The sequence below is a fragment of the Nelumbo nucifera genome, chromosome 3 (assembly GCF_055504915.1).
Source record: "Nelumbo nucifera cultivar China Antique chromosome 3, China Antique-T2T, whole genome shotgun sequence".
In the NCBI taxonomy this organism is placed as follows: Eukaryota; Viridiplantae; Streptophyta; class Magnoliopsida; order Proteales; family Nelumbonaceae; genus Nelumbo; species Nelumbo nucifera.
This window is the reverse complement of record NC_142651.1, coordinates 25657335-25671150: the sequence shown is the minus strand read 5'-3', so window position 1 is coordinate 25671150 and position 13816 is coordinate 25657335. Positions and strand designations below refer to the sequence as shown.

Below are 13816 nucleotides of genomic sequence, written 5' to 3'. Positions count from 1 at the left end.
AGTTGGTGATCGGAGTCAATTTGCCAAAGTGAGCTCCATTCTTCCACTGATCTAAGTTCTGTTGCTGTCATCCTTGGTCCCCCTTCATCTTCTCGGTGAGTATTTTCGATTTCTGTCATGTCTCATTGCTCTCCTGAACATAGGCTATCTGGTGATAGGTCGAATAGTGAGTCGAACTACTCAGGGGAGGGCTTGTACAGGGTTTATTATGATGGTGCTTTGGTGGGAAAGAGGGAAGAGGTCAAGATGGTAATAAACATGTTTGAGCCAACCCAACTGTCTGGGGAGGAGATAATCAGTATATGTCAAAGATACGAAATTCCCAATGAATACCGCAGGATTGCACCTACCGCCGATCACTACCCTTGGGACCACGACCAAGACGGGTTGTGTGTCAACGAGGAATTGTTGGCACCTGGTCTTCGCTTCCCTCTCCATCCATTTATAACTGTTGTCTTAAGGGACTATCGTGTGTCGCTGGGTTAGCTTGCCCCAAAAGGGGTTTGAACTATGGTTGGGCTGATTAGTTTGTGTCACCACTGGGGCTTCCCATTGAGCCCTGAGGCCTTCTCTACTTTAGTCCAGATGAAAAGGATTTTGGGCTCGTTTTGCTTTTACCTTCCCTTTCGCAACGGGAGGAAGATATTCGATTTTCCCAACAAGGTTAAAGGGCGGAAGAAAAGATTCTTCTTTCTTTGCTAAGGAAGGAGGTTGGGATGTTGACACCGCCTGGTATAGTACTTGCTAGAATGTTGTTGAGAGCAGAGATGTCGAGCTACAAGTTGTAGTTCAGCTACTCGTCCAGGAATGGATTAAGATAGAGGAGTTCCTGGCTGAGCCCATGCTTGTTCAGGCGAGACTGAGTTGCCTAGGTGGGTCAGTTGTCAGGTCATGCATCTGCATATTTTCTTTTTTTATTAGCTCGGCTAATGATTCTGTTCTTATCCCCAGGTATGGTGAGCTTAACTTTGATGATGTCGGCTGATAAGGAAATAAGCTCTTCCCAAAAAAAGTGCCAAGTTGAGCGTCGATCCTCCATGGGGAGGACTTCGTCCAACACCCCCCGGTCGTTTACCTAGAGGCGGAAGGGGATCCGATAGGGAAAGCTGTCTTTCGGGCAAGCTCGATTCAGGTTCAAATAGTCTATGCACATACGCCACTTGACATTTTCCGAACTGGATTTGCTATCCAACTTGGGTATTGGACTTATTTCATGAAGTCCATTGTTAGCAACTTTCCCACCTCTTTATCTTCTATTTGCAATATTTTCGGGGCGAGGTTTCTCTTCCTTTGCTAGACAGGTCTAACTATAGGGTCAACATCAAGTTTATGAGTTATAAGTCTAGGGTCTATGTCGGGCATTTTTGTAGCCGACTAGGTGAATACATCTATTTTTTTAACAAAAAACTTACCAGCTCGGAGCACACAGGTTCCGTAAGGCGAGCTCCAATTTGTAGTGTCTTTCCAGGTTCTATCTTAGAGATGGGGACCATAATGGTCTCTTCTATCGGGCGAGCTCACTCTTCAGCATTTTCTGGTGGTGGCTATCTTGCCCTTTGCCTTCAAAGCCGCTACATAGCATTTCCTGGGTTCCAGTTGATCACCACACATCACCCCTCTGCCAGTGTTTGTCGGGAACTTCAATGCTAGGTGGTATGTCGAGACAACAGCTTGCAAAGCGTGCAAGATAGGTCGCCCTAATATTGCATTGTAGGGGGACAAGGTGGCAACTACTAGAAAGTCGTGTTCGAAATGCACGGTGTGGAGAGGCGAGCCTGCCTCTACTGGCACTCTCACCTTGCCAAGAGGGCAGACTACCTCGCCGTTGAAACATACTAGTGGGATGTCAATAGGCTGCAAGTCAGTTTCGTCGAGCTCCATCCGCTTGAAGGCTTCCAAGAACAGTATGTTGGTGGAGCTGCTATAGTCAACTAGGATCCTCTTGACCCTGAAATCATTACTGAGTAGTCTGACAACTAATACATCGTCGTGCGGGTACTGAATCCCCCGTATGTCATCTTCGGTGAAGTAGATGACCTCCTCCCTCCTAGCTCGCTTCAACGGGTTGTTGTCTTCCTTTTCTAGTTCTCTAACTGATTTTCTTCCAGCTGAAGTAGTGTAGCCAGCAACAATCGAACCTCTGGTGATCATGTTAATGGTCCCTCGGACCAGTCTTTCTGGATACTGCTGGCCTAGGGCGCTTCTTTGCTCGTTCCTTCTTCAGGTCGCCGCTCATCCCTAATAAATTGCCTCATGTATCCTCTCTTGGTGAGATCTTCAATCTCATTTTTTAGGTTCCAACAATTCTCTGTGTCATGTCCTACGTCCTTGTGAAAATGACAATATTTGTTTGGGTTCCAAGTGGTGGGGTCCCCCTTCATCTTGGGTGGCCATTTCACATAATCATTTGACTTGATCTGCATTAAAATCTCCTTCCTCTTAGTGTTCAGCAGGGTGAAGATCCTGGTGTATGCGGGTGGTGTTGCTGATCGCTTGTTCGAACCTTTGGCCGGTGACTTACTCCTCCTGCACGGCAAGCTACTGCGCCTGCCTTTCAATGACTTGCTCCGTTTGGGGGATTTACTCCTTCACTTGGTCTTGTTGTTATTTGCTTCTTCCTCAACTCATTTTCTTTTTCCATCCAAGTCGGACTTCGGCCCCACTGCTTCCTCAGTTTGATGAATTGGTGTGCTATGTCAAGAAACTCTTCCATGGTAGCTGGGGGGTGTAATTCAATTTCCCATTTCAGCTCAGGATGTTGTACCCCGTTCTTAGCTGTGATAAGCTGCATGGCATTTCAGCTCAGGTCGCTGACTTGGAATGCCTCTTGCTTGTAGTGAACTGGTTGATGAAAAGTTTGCTGAACTGGTCTCAATTCTTAATGGAACTGGGGACCAGTCTAGAGTACTAGAGCCAAGCTTCTTCTTTCAATGTCGTCGAAAAAGCTATACTCATACTTGCATCGTTGGCTCCATGAAGTAGCATGAGAGCCTAGAAACTATTGGCATGTTCCACTGGGTTTGTCTTGCCTTTGTAAGATTCAAGGGCTAGTGCCCTGAAGTTCTTCGGCATTGGAGATTTAAGGATCGCAGGGGCCAATGAAGTCTCCCGAGTTAAGTAGCAGGGTTCAGAGAGGGAAACCATCATGCTAGTGGCTGTGTTGTTTCCTCCCTTCTGAAGTTCACTTCTCATTGGGGCGAGCTGGCTTTTCTTGTCAACGCGGTGCTTGCTCTTCTTATGTTTCTTTCTAACACCTTCAGTCGTGCTAGCGGCATCGGTCCCAATAGGAACCTCAGCTCGGCTCTATGCTGTGAACTGATCATTTTGGGATGCACCGTCAACGTGATCTCGGTTATCATCTCCGTTGGGGACTTGAACCTGGCTACGAACTCGTGGGCGAGCTGGATTGTCATGGTTGGGCTGGTTCAGGCAAATGTTCTAGGGAAGTGCCTGTTGGCTATTTTGAGGTACTTGCTAACTGTTCAGAGGTACTTGTTGACTGTTTGGAGGTTCTTGTTGACTGTTTGGAGGTACTTGTTGATTGTTCCGTGGTACCTACTGGAGGGGTACTTGTGGAAATCACTGTTGTTGCTGTTGTTGTTGTTGTCCAGCCATGAAGGCAAATCTATTTTCCCAAGACCTGAGTTATTCGGTCATCCCTTGCATGCGTCGTACCAGGTCATTGAACTATTGCACGTTAACCACTGCGGGAGCTGTTGCGGGCTCGACCGCAACAGGAGGCACGTTCACATTGTCCAGTACTTCAGTTGGGTGTAAGGGAACGCCAATCTAGCCAATGGTGATAGTGAGGATTTGGCCATTGACATTGTTGTTAGCAGAAGGTTTACTTGATGCCATTGGTGGGCTTTCGAAAGAAAATAAAAGAAGGGAACCTAGCTTTTTGCCGCATTTCCCACAGACGGTGCCAATTGATGATGCGCGATCTGGTCGCTCCCTCGTGTACTATGATTCAACTAGAACAAGGTTCCAATCTAGCAGAGCCGAGTTGTACAACCAAGCAGATGTCTAGGTGTCCAAACTGAAGTAAGCTGCAACGGAAAGAAGATGAGAGTGCCCGAGTAGTGTTTACCCGGAGAGAACACTCCAATGCTTAAGTCAGAAAGACGGTATGAAAATCTCTTAGAAATGTGAGAGATCTTGAGTGTGTCAGTGCACATACCTCCCCAAGTGAATTCGAACCCTTTTTATGGTTTTCAGGGGGCTCTAATAACATTCTTGAGCTTCTGGTAGAGCTGTTTCCGCAATATGAGGCGTGTAGGGAGTCAGTTATGAGATTTCCGCGGCGGTTGGGGCTTGCTTGCTTGGATTGTGGCGTTCGGTTCAGTGAATTGCTCCAACGGCCACGTCAATGGCGCCCTCGGGGCGGGGCACACAAACGGTTAGGCGAGCTCACCTCGCTGGTTGCCCAAGCTCACCTTAGCTCGGCTGTCTCCCTGGTTAGGTCGGCCGTGGCTTTAGTAGACCACCAGTTCGCCTTGTCGAGGTCGAGGTCGGCCTGTGCGAGGTGCTCCTAGCTGATTTGTCGAGCTGGTCTATTGACTTGGCACTGTGTTGTCGATAACGTCCACGTGTCACTATTTGTGTGGAAGGACCAAAATGCCCTTCATCACTGACTGAAGAAGGTAGGAAAGTTCGGAGGTCCTCGCCTCTATTTATTTGGATGCATTAATTGCTTCATTCTCTTGCGGTCATTATTTAGTTATTTCTTAATGACGCCAGTTTCTATTTCTGACCATCAAAAAAGACTACCCTATTTGGAACGGGAGATGTTCCCAATGCACGCTATGCTGATTCCCGCAACACCTCATAACACATTCCAACCATGAAGGCATGAACCACATGAGATGTTTATGTGGGGTGCTGATGTGATTTCATTTCAATGCCACACATGGGGTGCCCCACAATGCCCCACAACAGTGTGATCCCAATTATGTGTTAGGGATATCTCAGTGCCACACATTGTGCACATCCCACAACAGAATGCCCCACAATATACATGTTAAGATGTGCACTGGAAGAATTCACATCTGTTCCCCATAAATACCGAGTTCACATTAACACCCCACAACGCCCCATAGCACATTCCTGTCGTATATTGGGAACATCTCTCGATGATGACATCATCGATTCTGGTACTATCATCGGGAGATGTTCCCAATACACGACGAGAATGTGTTGTGGGGTGGCCCATTGTGAGGCAGAGATGTGAACTCATAAATACCCCACAACACATCCCAATAGTGAATTGGAAACATCTCCCCCTGACAACCACGGGAGATGTTTCCAATGTATGCTGAGATGTGCATGTGGAGCGAAGATGTGAACTCTCCAATGCAGTCTAAGATATGAATGTAGGATGCTAGAGATCACATCAGCGCCCCACAACACATTCCAACTGTGTATTGGGAACATTTCCTGATGACAAGTACGGGAGATGTTCCCAATGCATGTAAAGATGTGCATCAAAGCACATCCTAATCGTGTATTGGGAACATCTCATGATGACAAGTATGGGAGATGTTCCCAATGCACGCTGATGAGATGTGCATGTGGGGTGCTGGTGTGATCTCCCCTATTTGTCTCTTTCTTTGACATAGAACTGTTTTAGTGGATTTTTTCGAGGGAAAATTTATGATTAGTCCAACCTCATGATGATTTTCTGGTTTTATTTATCAAATCCTCAGGGGGTTGGCTGATGTTAGTTTTGTGACGTTTGAAAGAAACACTAAGGTTGTCTTTGGTTGCAGTGCAAATGATTTGGGTGCAAATTCTGATTTATTTTTTGTTCCAAAATTTACCTTATTTTATTTAATTGTAATACAAATGAAATAAAATAAGATGTAAAGCATAATGAAATAAAATCCAAAACAAAATTAAACCAGAATTTGTATTCTCTTCACAAGCGCTCCCATGCATTTATACTAGTACAAATAAGATTGCACTGCAACCAAATGCAGAGCTGTATAGAACATTGGCATCATCATCATTATAATCATCTAAGCCGTATTATATACATTCAGCTACATGAATTCCATTTAGACATCATGTTTTATTCAATCAATTATCAAGTTATGACACTTAAATAATTTATTACTACAATTCTTGTCTTATAGATGGTCTTCTTTGCATATGACCAAACCCTCTTAGTTTAATTTTCCTCATTTTATTACTTATTGAAGCTACTTTCAAGCAATTTTTCAACCCACCAGTGAGGTTGAACTGTTGAACTATGAAGAGAGTCATGATCTCTGTTTCGGTCAATCTTTAACATAGGGTAAATGGTAATAGCCTTTTTTATTTAGAACTAAAAACCCACTTCATCTACAAAATGAGGCACACACCAATGTTAAGTATTGAAAGTCATTATATTGGGATTTGGGACTTCTGTTGGAGTTAGAAATGTGATTAAGAGTTAACTTTCAAATCCGATCTAAAGTTAGAATTGGCAATATTTGGCACATGTAAACAAGACTTGAATATGATACAAAATTAGTAGGTTTGGTCCGTTTGGATTTACCTTGCGTTTGTGTCAAAATCATGTTGGCTCATCTAAATGAGTCATGTTGTAATAAACAGATTATGTTATTTGAAAATTTGAGACAATTAATTAATCATGTCATGTTCATGTCAACAATACTCTTCCATTGACATGACACACAACAGGACACATGAAGACAAATTACTACCCCTAATTAAAACTTACCTATACCTTTTCCTGCATTAGAGAAACTAACCACATGTTAAAAGAAAAAGCACTCGGGATCTGTTCCTCCCAATTGGGCGCCTCATATGCACATCCACCGTGCATTGGGAACAACTCCCGTTAATAATAACTTATGAGCACAGGAGATGTTGTCAATGCATGGTGGGATGTGCATGTAAGGTGCATGTGAGGTGCCTTATGTGAGGAGCAGATCCAGTCCCTCTTATTTGAGGACTTGGCTTTAACACATGTACTCGCAGGAGTCCTTGTGGAAAAATGAAAGGGTCAGCGGGGTGGAGGGATTTTCAGGAATTGAAAAAGTTAAGAGACTCGTTGATTGGCCATGCGATAGGGAAAGAAATAGACATACATCTCTCGGAAAAAAAAATGAAGAAAAAGAGGAGAATAAAAGAAAATCACATAAGAAACTGAACTGAATGAGTGGGATAACCAATAATAGCACCCCGCTTACGGTCAGCCATGAGATCAGCTTTGGTACTCACAAGACTGTCCACACAGTTCGCACAGCCTTTTACACCGTGCATTGAAAATCTCCATACCTGTATTTTTTTATGGGAAGATATTCCCAATTAAGAGTGCAAGTCGGGCGGGTTGAGCCAGGTTTATAATCAACCCAGGCCCAGCCCTAAAATTTAGGCTTAAGGCCCAAATCCAACCCAAACCCTAGGTCAAGCTCAATTTTTCCAACCTGAGCCTAGCCCACCCTGTAATTTGATGCACTCGAATTAAGCTCAGGCCCAGGCCAGGCTCGGGTTGGTACTTGGTACCATGCAAACGGTGTGAGCACGGTCTTGTGTGCACTGAACCCGATTTCATCAGCCATCAAGTGTATACTCATGTAGGAGCTGTTTTAACCAATAAAAATGTTCCACGTTGGTCATATAAGTGTATATGGCCTATACAACCACTTCAATCTCTCACTTCGCAGGCATGATTTACCTGGGGCATTACTATTGTTTAAACAGCCATCAACACAGCCAACAAGTGCAGCTAATACCGACTTTGTTTACCCTTCACCACATCAATGACTAACCTCAACTCAATAACAAAACTTAACTAAAAGTATGGTATGAAAATCTGGCCCTTTCACCCTCTCTGGTCCCACTACATGGTGGGGAGGCAGATCTGGAATATTCCATTATGTTAAAAATATATAATATAAAAGAATCGAAATAGAAAATTTAAGTTACACCGGCAACGCCGAGAGTAGAAACTCTGGCTGTAATCTTTGTAGTAGAATCCCACAAAAAGGACAAAAGGGTTTTAAGGAAAGTTGATTCCAAGACTTGACGTCTAAAGAAAACTTGCATTCTGAAGGAGATTTAGACATGCTAAAAAGAATTTGAGGCGCCAATTTTGAAGCCCACCTTTGACAGCATATACAAAACCATAGTGGGGTAGTGGGGCAAACCCGCATGGATATGGTACACCTTGCTAGTTTATGTCTTTGGCCAACTCCGCCTGCTGCACCTTTACAGAAAGCAACTTCTGAAGATTCAAATGGAACTGGTGAAGAACAATGGCTACACTTCTCTTCTGTAACATATTCACAGATGGAGGGCAGCCTGTTGTTGAAGCAAATACATGATAAAAGAAAATCAGGAAAAAATCATTTTAAGTTTAATTTGTCACCTCAGTTACAAAAGGAAAAACATTTTAAGTGGCATCTAATGCTTAAAAATTAGTTGGGAAAAAAGGACGGCCAGCAAACTAAATTGAATGGGCAAAAACAATATAAACATCATATATTACGCATGGGAAAGAGGTGTAAAGGGATTGGTCATGATCTGGATCCACTCTGATCAAGACAATAGCCCTGGACGATAACCAGGATTGAATTCAGATTGACCCAAGTCCAATCCAAAAATTGCCATTAACAAGGGACTTCACAGAATGTTACTTAAGATATAAAATTTTATACCAAGAACTCGTAGATTCAAGGTTCATCAATGCAACTTCTAGTTGGATCTTATTATTTGTAAAAATTGAATCCAAGCAGTCTCGCTCAAACAAGGTCTTGAAACCTTCAATATGCAATCGAGTTGAATTTTCCAATGCCTTATCCAGTAGACCCATGACATTTTGTTTGTTTGTTTGTGTGTGTGTGTTGGTGCCAGCCACGGTGGGGTGGTGGGGGTTTCCATGGTTCAAAATTTTGCTCAAACATACTAAGCATTTCCCATTATTCCCTAAGGGCTAAATGAAAACTTCAAAAAATGCAAATTTAGGTACCTGAATTGAGGATTTTCAACAAATTTTATAAAGAATGGTTAATATTTAAAAGTAGATCAGACTTAAGTTAAATAGGTTTTTTCCTTACAAGGAAAAAGAGAATGGGTGATGTATCGATAAAAACCCCTTCCCCTATTTTTAATAAAAAAGACATATAAAAACCAACTTAAAAAAAACTAAAAAAAAAAATAAAAGTGCAGGTTTTTAAGTACCAATACACCTCTGCCGATACAGAGGTATATTATACTATGAACCTTGGGTAGATTTGGTAGAAGGAAAATTGGTAGACTGATGATAGTAGAAAGTAAATAGAAGAGAGTAATAATATGAAGACTGAAGGAAAAATAAGTAGCAAAAAATATTTCAGGAGAATCTGAAGGAAAATGGCAAAATGATTTAGAGACTTGGTGGAACTGAAATGTTTAAAGTATAATCAAAGCAAAACAAGCATGTTATAAAGATTGGCAAAAGACAAAATGTAAAAACCGACACTTACTTGAAATTGCTTGGTCCATTATGCTTAATATGAATGTCCCAAAGCGTTTTTGGAGTGATGCGGTCCTAACATCATGTTTCCTCGACAACCGGATGCCCATGTCCATCTTTGGAAGACAATTCCCTTTCCCAATCTTGTTTCCCACTCTTTCTCTGTTTCCTCTTACCCCTAAAGTCTTTGGGTGTGTTTGTTTTATTCAAAATTTAGGGCCTGGTCTAGACAAGTTAGATGCGCATGCTACTAAATGCATCTTCCTTCAATACTCTAGAACCCAAAAAAGGTAATAAGTGCTATAACCCTAACTCTGTGTGCTCTGATGTCACTTTCTTTGAGTCCATTCCATTCTTCTCGAATACTGATGTCCCTTCTCCAACTCCTATGGTTCCACTTCCAGTTCCAATTAAGAACCCCCTTCCTATGTTTCTTGTTCCATCTCTGTCGCCGCCTTCACCAGTGCAGGTTAATATTGAGAGGCCACCAATCACACAAGTGTATACTCACAGAAGAGCACCGGCCCCTCCTCCAGTTCAACCCTTGTCAACAGATCCTATGGCTGCACCTCCTCCTTCTGACCTCGATCTTCCTATTGCATTGCGGAAAAGTAAACGTAGTGGTACATCTCACCTTATTTCTCATTATGTTTCTACTACTCACATTCCGCTTCCCATCACCATTTTATATCTTTGCTATCCGTTTCCATTCCTAAGATTGTCCAAGAAGCCCTTACCTCTCCAGGGTGGCAACAACCAATGGAAGAGGAATTGTCTACTTTGCAACACAATCACACATGGAAACTTACCACTCTCCCTCCCGGTAAGCATGTGAATGTAAGTGGGTATACACAATGAAGTATCTTCCAGATGGTAGTGTGGAACGATTAAAGGTCAAGTTAGTGGCCAAAGGTTATTCTCAGTTATATGGTGTTGACTATACGAAGACATTCTCTCCTATGGCTAAGATTAGTTCAATTCAGGTAATGATTTCATTAGTAGCAATGCATGATTGGCCTCTCTTTCAACTTAACATAAAAAATGCTTTCTTACATGGTGATCTAGTTGAGGAAGTGTATATGGAGTAACCACCAGGGTTTGTTGTTGAGGGGGAGGATGGTAAAGTTTGTAGACTTAAGAAGGTGATCTATGGATTGAAACAATCTCCACAAGCGTGGTTAGGTAGATTCAGTGAAGTAGTGAAGAACTTTGGCATGAAAAAGTGTCAAGTAAACCATTCTGTGTTCAACCATGACTCGGATGATGGGAAAATCTTGTGGGTAGTGTATGTGGATGATATTGTCATAATTGGCATTGACAGCAATAAAAGTTGCAAGGTCAAGACAAGGAATTAACTTGCGCCAAAGGAAATATGTCCTTGATCTACCTCCTGGAAGGTACAGGAGGTTGGTGGGAAAATTGAACCACCTGACTATTACTCGACCAGATATATCATTTATTGTAAGCATGGTAAGTTAGTTTATGCAACATCCTCGGGTTCCGCATTGGGAAGCAATTCTAAGAATAGTCAAGTAACTGAAGGGTGCTCCAGGTCGTGGTCTATTATACAAGAGTGGAGGACCTCTTGAGATAGAAGGGTATACAGATGCCGATTGGGCTGGATCTGTGTCAGATTAGAGGTCTACTACAGGATATTGTACCTTCCTTGGTGGCAATCTGGTAACTTGGAAGAGCAAGAAACAAACAGTGGTGGCAAGGAGCAGTGCAGAAGTTGAATATAGGGCTATGGATCATACTACATGTGAACTAGTGTGGCTGAAAAATTTGTTGCAAGAAATGGGGTTCTCAATTGACAGGCCCATGATGTCGTACTGTGATAATCAAGCTGTTGTATACATTTCTTCAAATCCTACCTTTTGTGAGAGACCAAAGCATATTGAAGTTGACTGCCACTTTGTACGAGAAAAAGCGATTGATGGAGTGATAAATACAGCTCATGTGAGCTTAGGAAACTAGTGGGCAGATTTGTTTACAAAGGGGCTGAGTCGGGGAAGAGTGGATTATATATGTGACAAGCCGGGACTATATGATATATACTCTCTAGCTTGAGGGGGTGTTACGATCAACAGGGTAGTTCAGTCATTTGTCCATCTAATTAAAGTTAATTAATGTTGAATGGTCTGTTTTGTCTGAGTTTAAGTGTGTCCCATACTTAACAAGGGACAATATTGTCTTTTGCAATCCAACACATAGAGCATAAATACAAAGTGGGTTGGCTGGGTGAAGTAACTTTTCTTCTCCTCGACCGAACCCTTTCTTGCTCCTTCTGTTCACAGTTGGAATGGGGTTGCTGGTTTTTTCATAAGCTCGGTTGGGATCTGGATAGTTGTCTTAACTTCTTGGGCAAGATTTTAGGTTGTTTGCAGTAGAAGGTGTGAATTATGTGTTTGATATTCTCAGTTTGATGGAGGCTTTGTAGCATTTCTTCTCTTCGATGGTTTTTGGTAACCGTTCTTGTAATTTCTTTGTTCTTTTTATGAAACTATTATTTTATTTTATCTTCAAAAATTCTATAACACATCATTTTGCATCCAAAAAGTAACTCGAAAAAAAGGTGTCATGATGTAAGACTTGTATTTGGTTTTTAATGATACTTTGATGATAAATAATATATTTTTATTGTTTGTTGTAGTAGATTTAATCTTTAGGCCTCTTTTATAAACAACAATAGAAAGTAACTTTGTTAATGCTTAAAAACTCCAAAAACAGTGTCATGCTGAATACATCATTCCCCGATATTTTCTGCTTTATAAATTTCCCATTGGGCCTGGTACACTCTACAACAGGATCACTCATGCAACCTCAGCCCTCGCTGGAAAATAAACTAAATTATTTCCATCTTAAAAACCACCTGAATGAACATCCTGAGGCTGTAGCTAATGCTTTTGTTCCTCTTACTAATAACCTAGGAGTCCAAAGAGAGTTTCCAACACATGTTGGAACAAAACTCTGCCTTAAGAGAGTTTCCAACACATGTTGCACCAGAAAAGTTAAGTAAAGCATTCACAACATGATCTCTGAGAACCCCACCAATACCTGATGCTCCCATGTCTAAGCAACAACCATCAAAGTTTAATTTTACCCTTCCTCTGGAACCATCAAAACCCTAGTCATTTGATGTATATAAGCATTTTAGAGCTGAATCCATCAACCTAATTCCATCCTAACGATAAAGGATCCATGGTGAACCCTTTAAATTCCTTCCCTTGTCAAAACCAAATGGGAGACCCTTGCCATGATCAAGTCAAATGGGACTTACTGTAAATTATATTATGACTAAACCAATATTCATTGTCAAGCTTCTGACCATAAATCTATTGTCTATTAAACTACGACAACGAGAGTCTTCATAGAGAACATAATTTTCACATAGGTAAAACTGGTTTAAGTTCTGGTTCAAGTAATAAAAGGTGCAGATAAAATAGAACCCAGCACCTGAGCAAAAAATCAAAATTAATAGCTAAGAAAGTTGAGAACAAAGATTTCAGGCAACTATAATATTAAATGTGACATTCAATTCATGAATATTCTGTTTGTGCAAAGAACTATAGTTTTATTTACTTGCCGTTGCGTCATGACATAGCAAAGATGAAGCATTCAGAAAAGTATTATTTTTTCAATTTTATTGAACAATATAAAATTCTACTATATTCTTCTTGAAATTCTTTCTCAGTTTCCATTAATTTCTTTAACTGCTTTGCATTATGTTGGAGAAGCAAGAAACTCTGTTCATCTGATGAAATGGCATTTTCTTTTTAAAGAGAAATAAAGAGGAGTCAATGATTGAAGAAAAATTAGGTTACATGAAATGTTAAGAGTAAATAAAAAGAAACAGCAAAGTCCGGTTATTGAGAAAAAAAAAGACACAGGATAAAGAGATTTGCAAACTCTGTTACAGAACAGGTCACTGCTTTCTTCAGTGATGCTCATATGATGATGGTACAATGACAAAGAAACATTACAGTTTTTGCCAAAAGGTTCGGACTCAGTAGTTCTCATCCTCTACTGAGTCAGGTGGAAGGGATTCAACAGAACCCTGAACAATACCATGGAGTTGAACCTGCATTTTTACATGCTTGAACTTGGGTCTTCAATGTGGAGATATGCCATTAGACCATTGAAGCAAGAGATTAGTAGCAGCTAACCATTAACTCAGACAATAAGTAATAGATAAAAGAAAAATGTCTACCCACTTACATGGCACTACCACATAGAAGTTATGTTATGCAGTGTAAGTACTCAGTAGAATTCAGGTCATGACATATAATTAAAGAGCTTCTGTGTTATCTAACATCATGTGATAGCATTTAGAAGAGTTTTCAGAGGTTAAAA

At 41.4% G+C, this 13816-nt stretch overlaps 2 protein-coding genes across 4 annotated transcripts in view; both read right to left on the bottom strand.

Annotated features, from left to right (window-relative positions):
• Window positions 1-1524: 1524 nt before the first annotated feature.
• LOC109114912 (uncharacterized) lies at window positions 1525-2151 on the bottom strand. The gene has a single exon (XM_019198381.1). The coding sequence runs from the start codon at window positions 2149-2151 to the stop codon at window positions 1525-1527; it is 627 nt and encodes a 208-aa protein (XP_019053926.1).
• A 5623-nt stretch (window positions 2152-7774) lies between these two features.
• The window catches only part of LOC104594717 (Transducin/WD40 repeat-like superfamily protein), an 82966-nt gene continuing 76924 nt past the window's right edge, over window positions 7775-13816 (bottom strand). For 2 of the 3 annotated variants that reach the window (XM_010255192.3, XM_010255262.3), the window contains exon 21: window positions 7775-8310. In XM_010255192.3, the coding sequence (XP_010253494.1) occupies window positions 7932-8310 (379 nt within the window). In that variant the 3' untranslated portion in view covers window positions 7775-7931. Of the gene's footprint in view, window positions 8311-13342; window positions 13573-13816 lie in introns of those variants that run through there. The other variant, XM_010255428.3, reaches the window with a different exon arrangement.

Bases quoted from the DNA above. Each gene is read 5' to 3' on its own strand.
- LOC109114912 (XM_019198381.1), bottom strand. From the start codon at position 2,151: ATGATCACCAGAGGTTCGATTGTTGCTGGCTACACTACTTCAGCTGGA.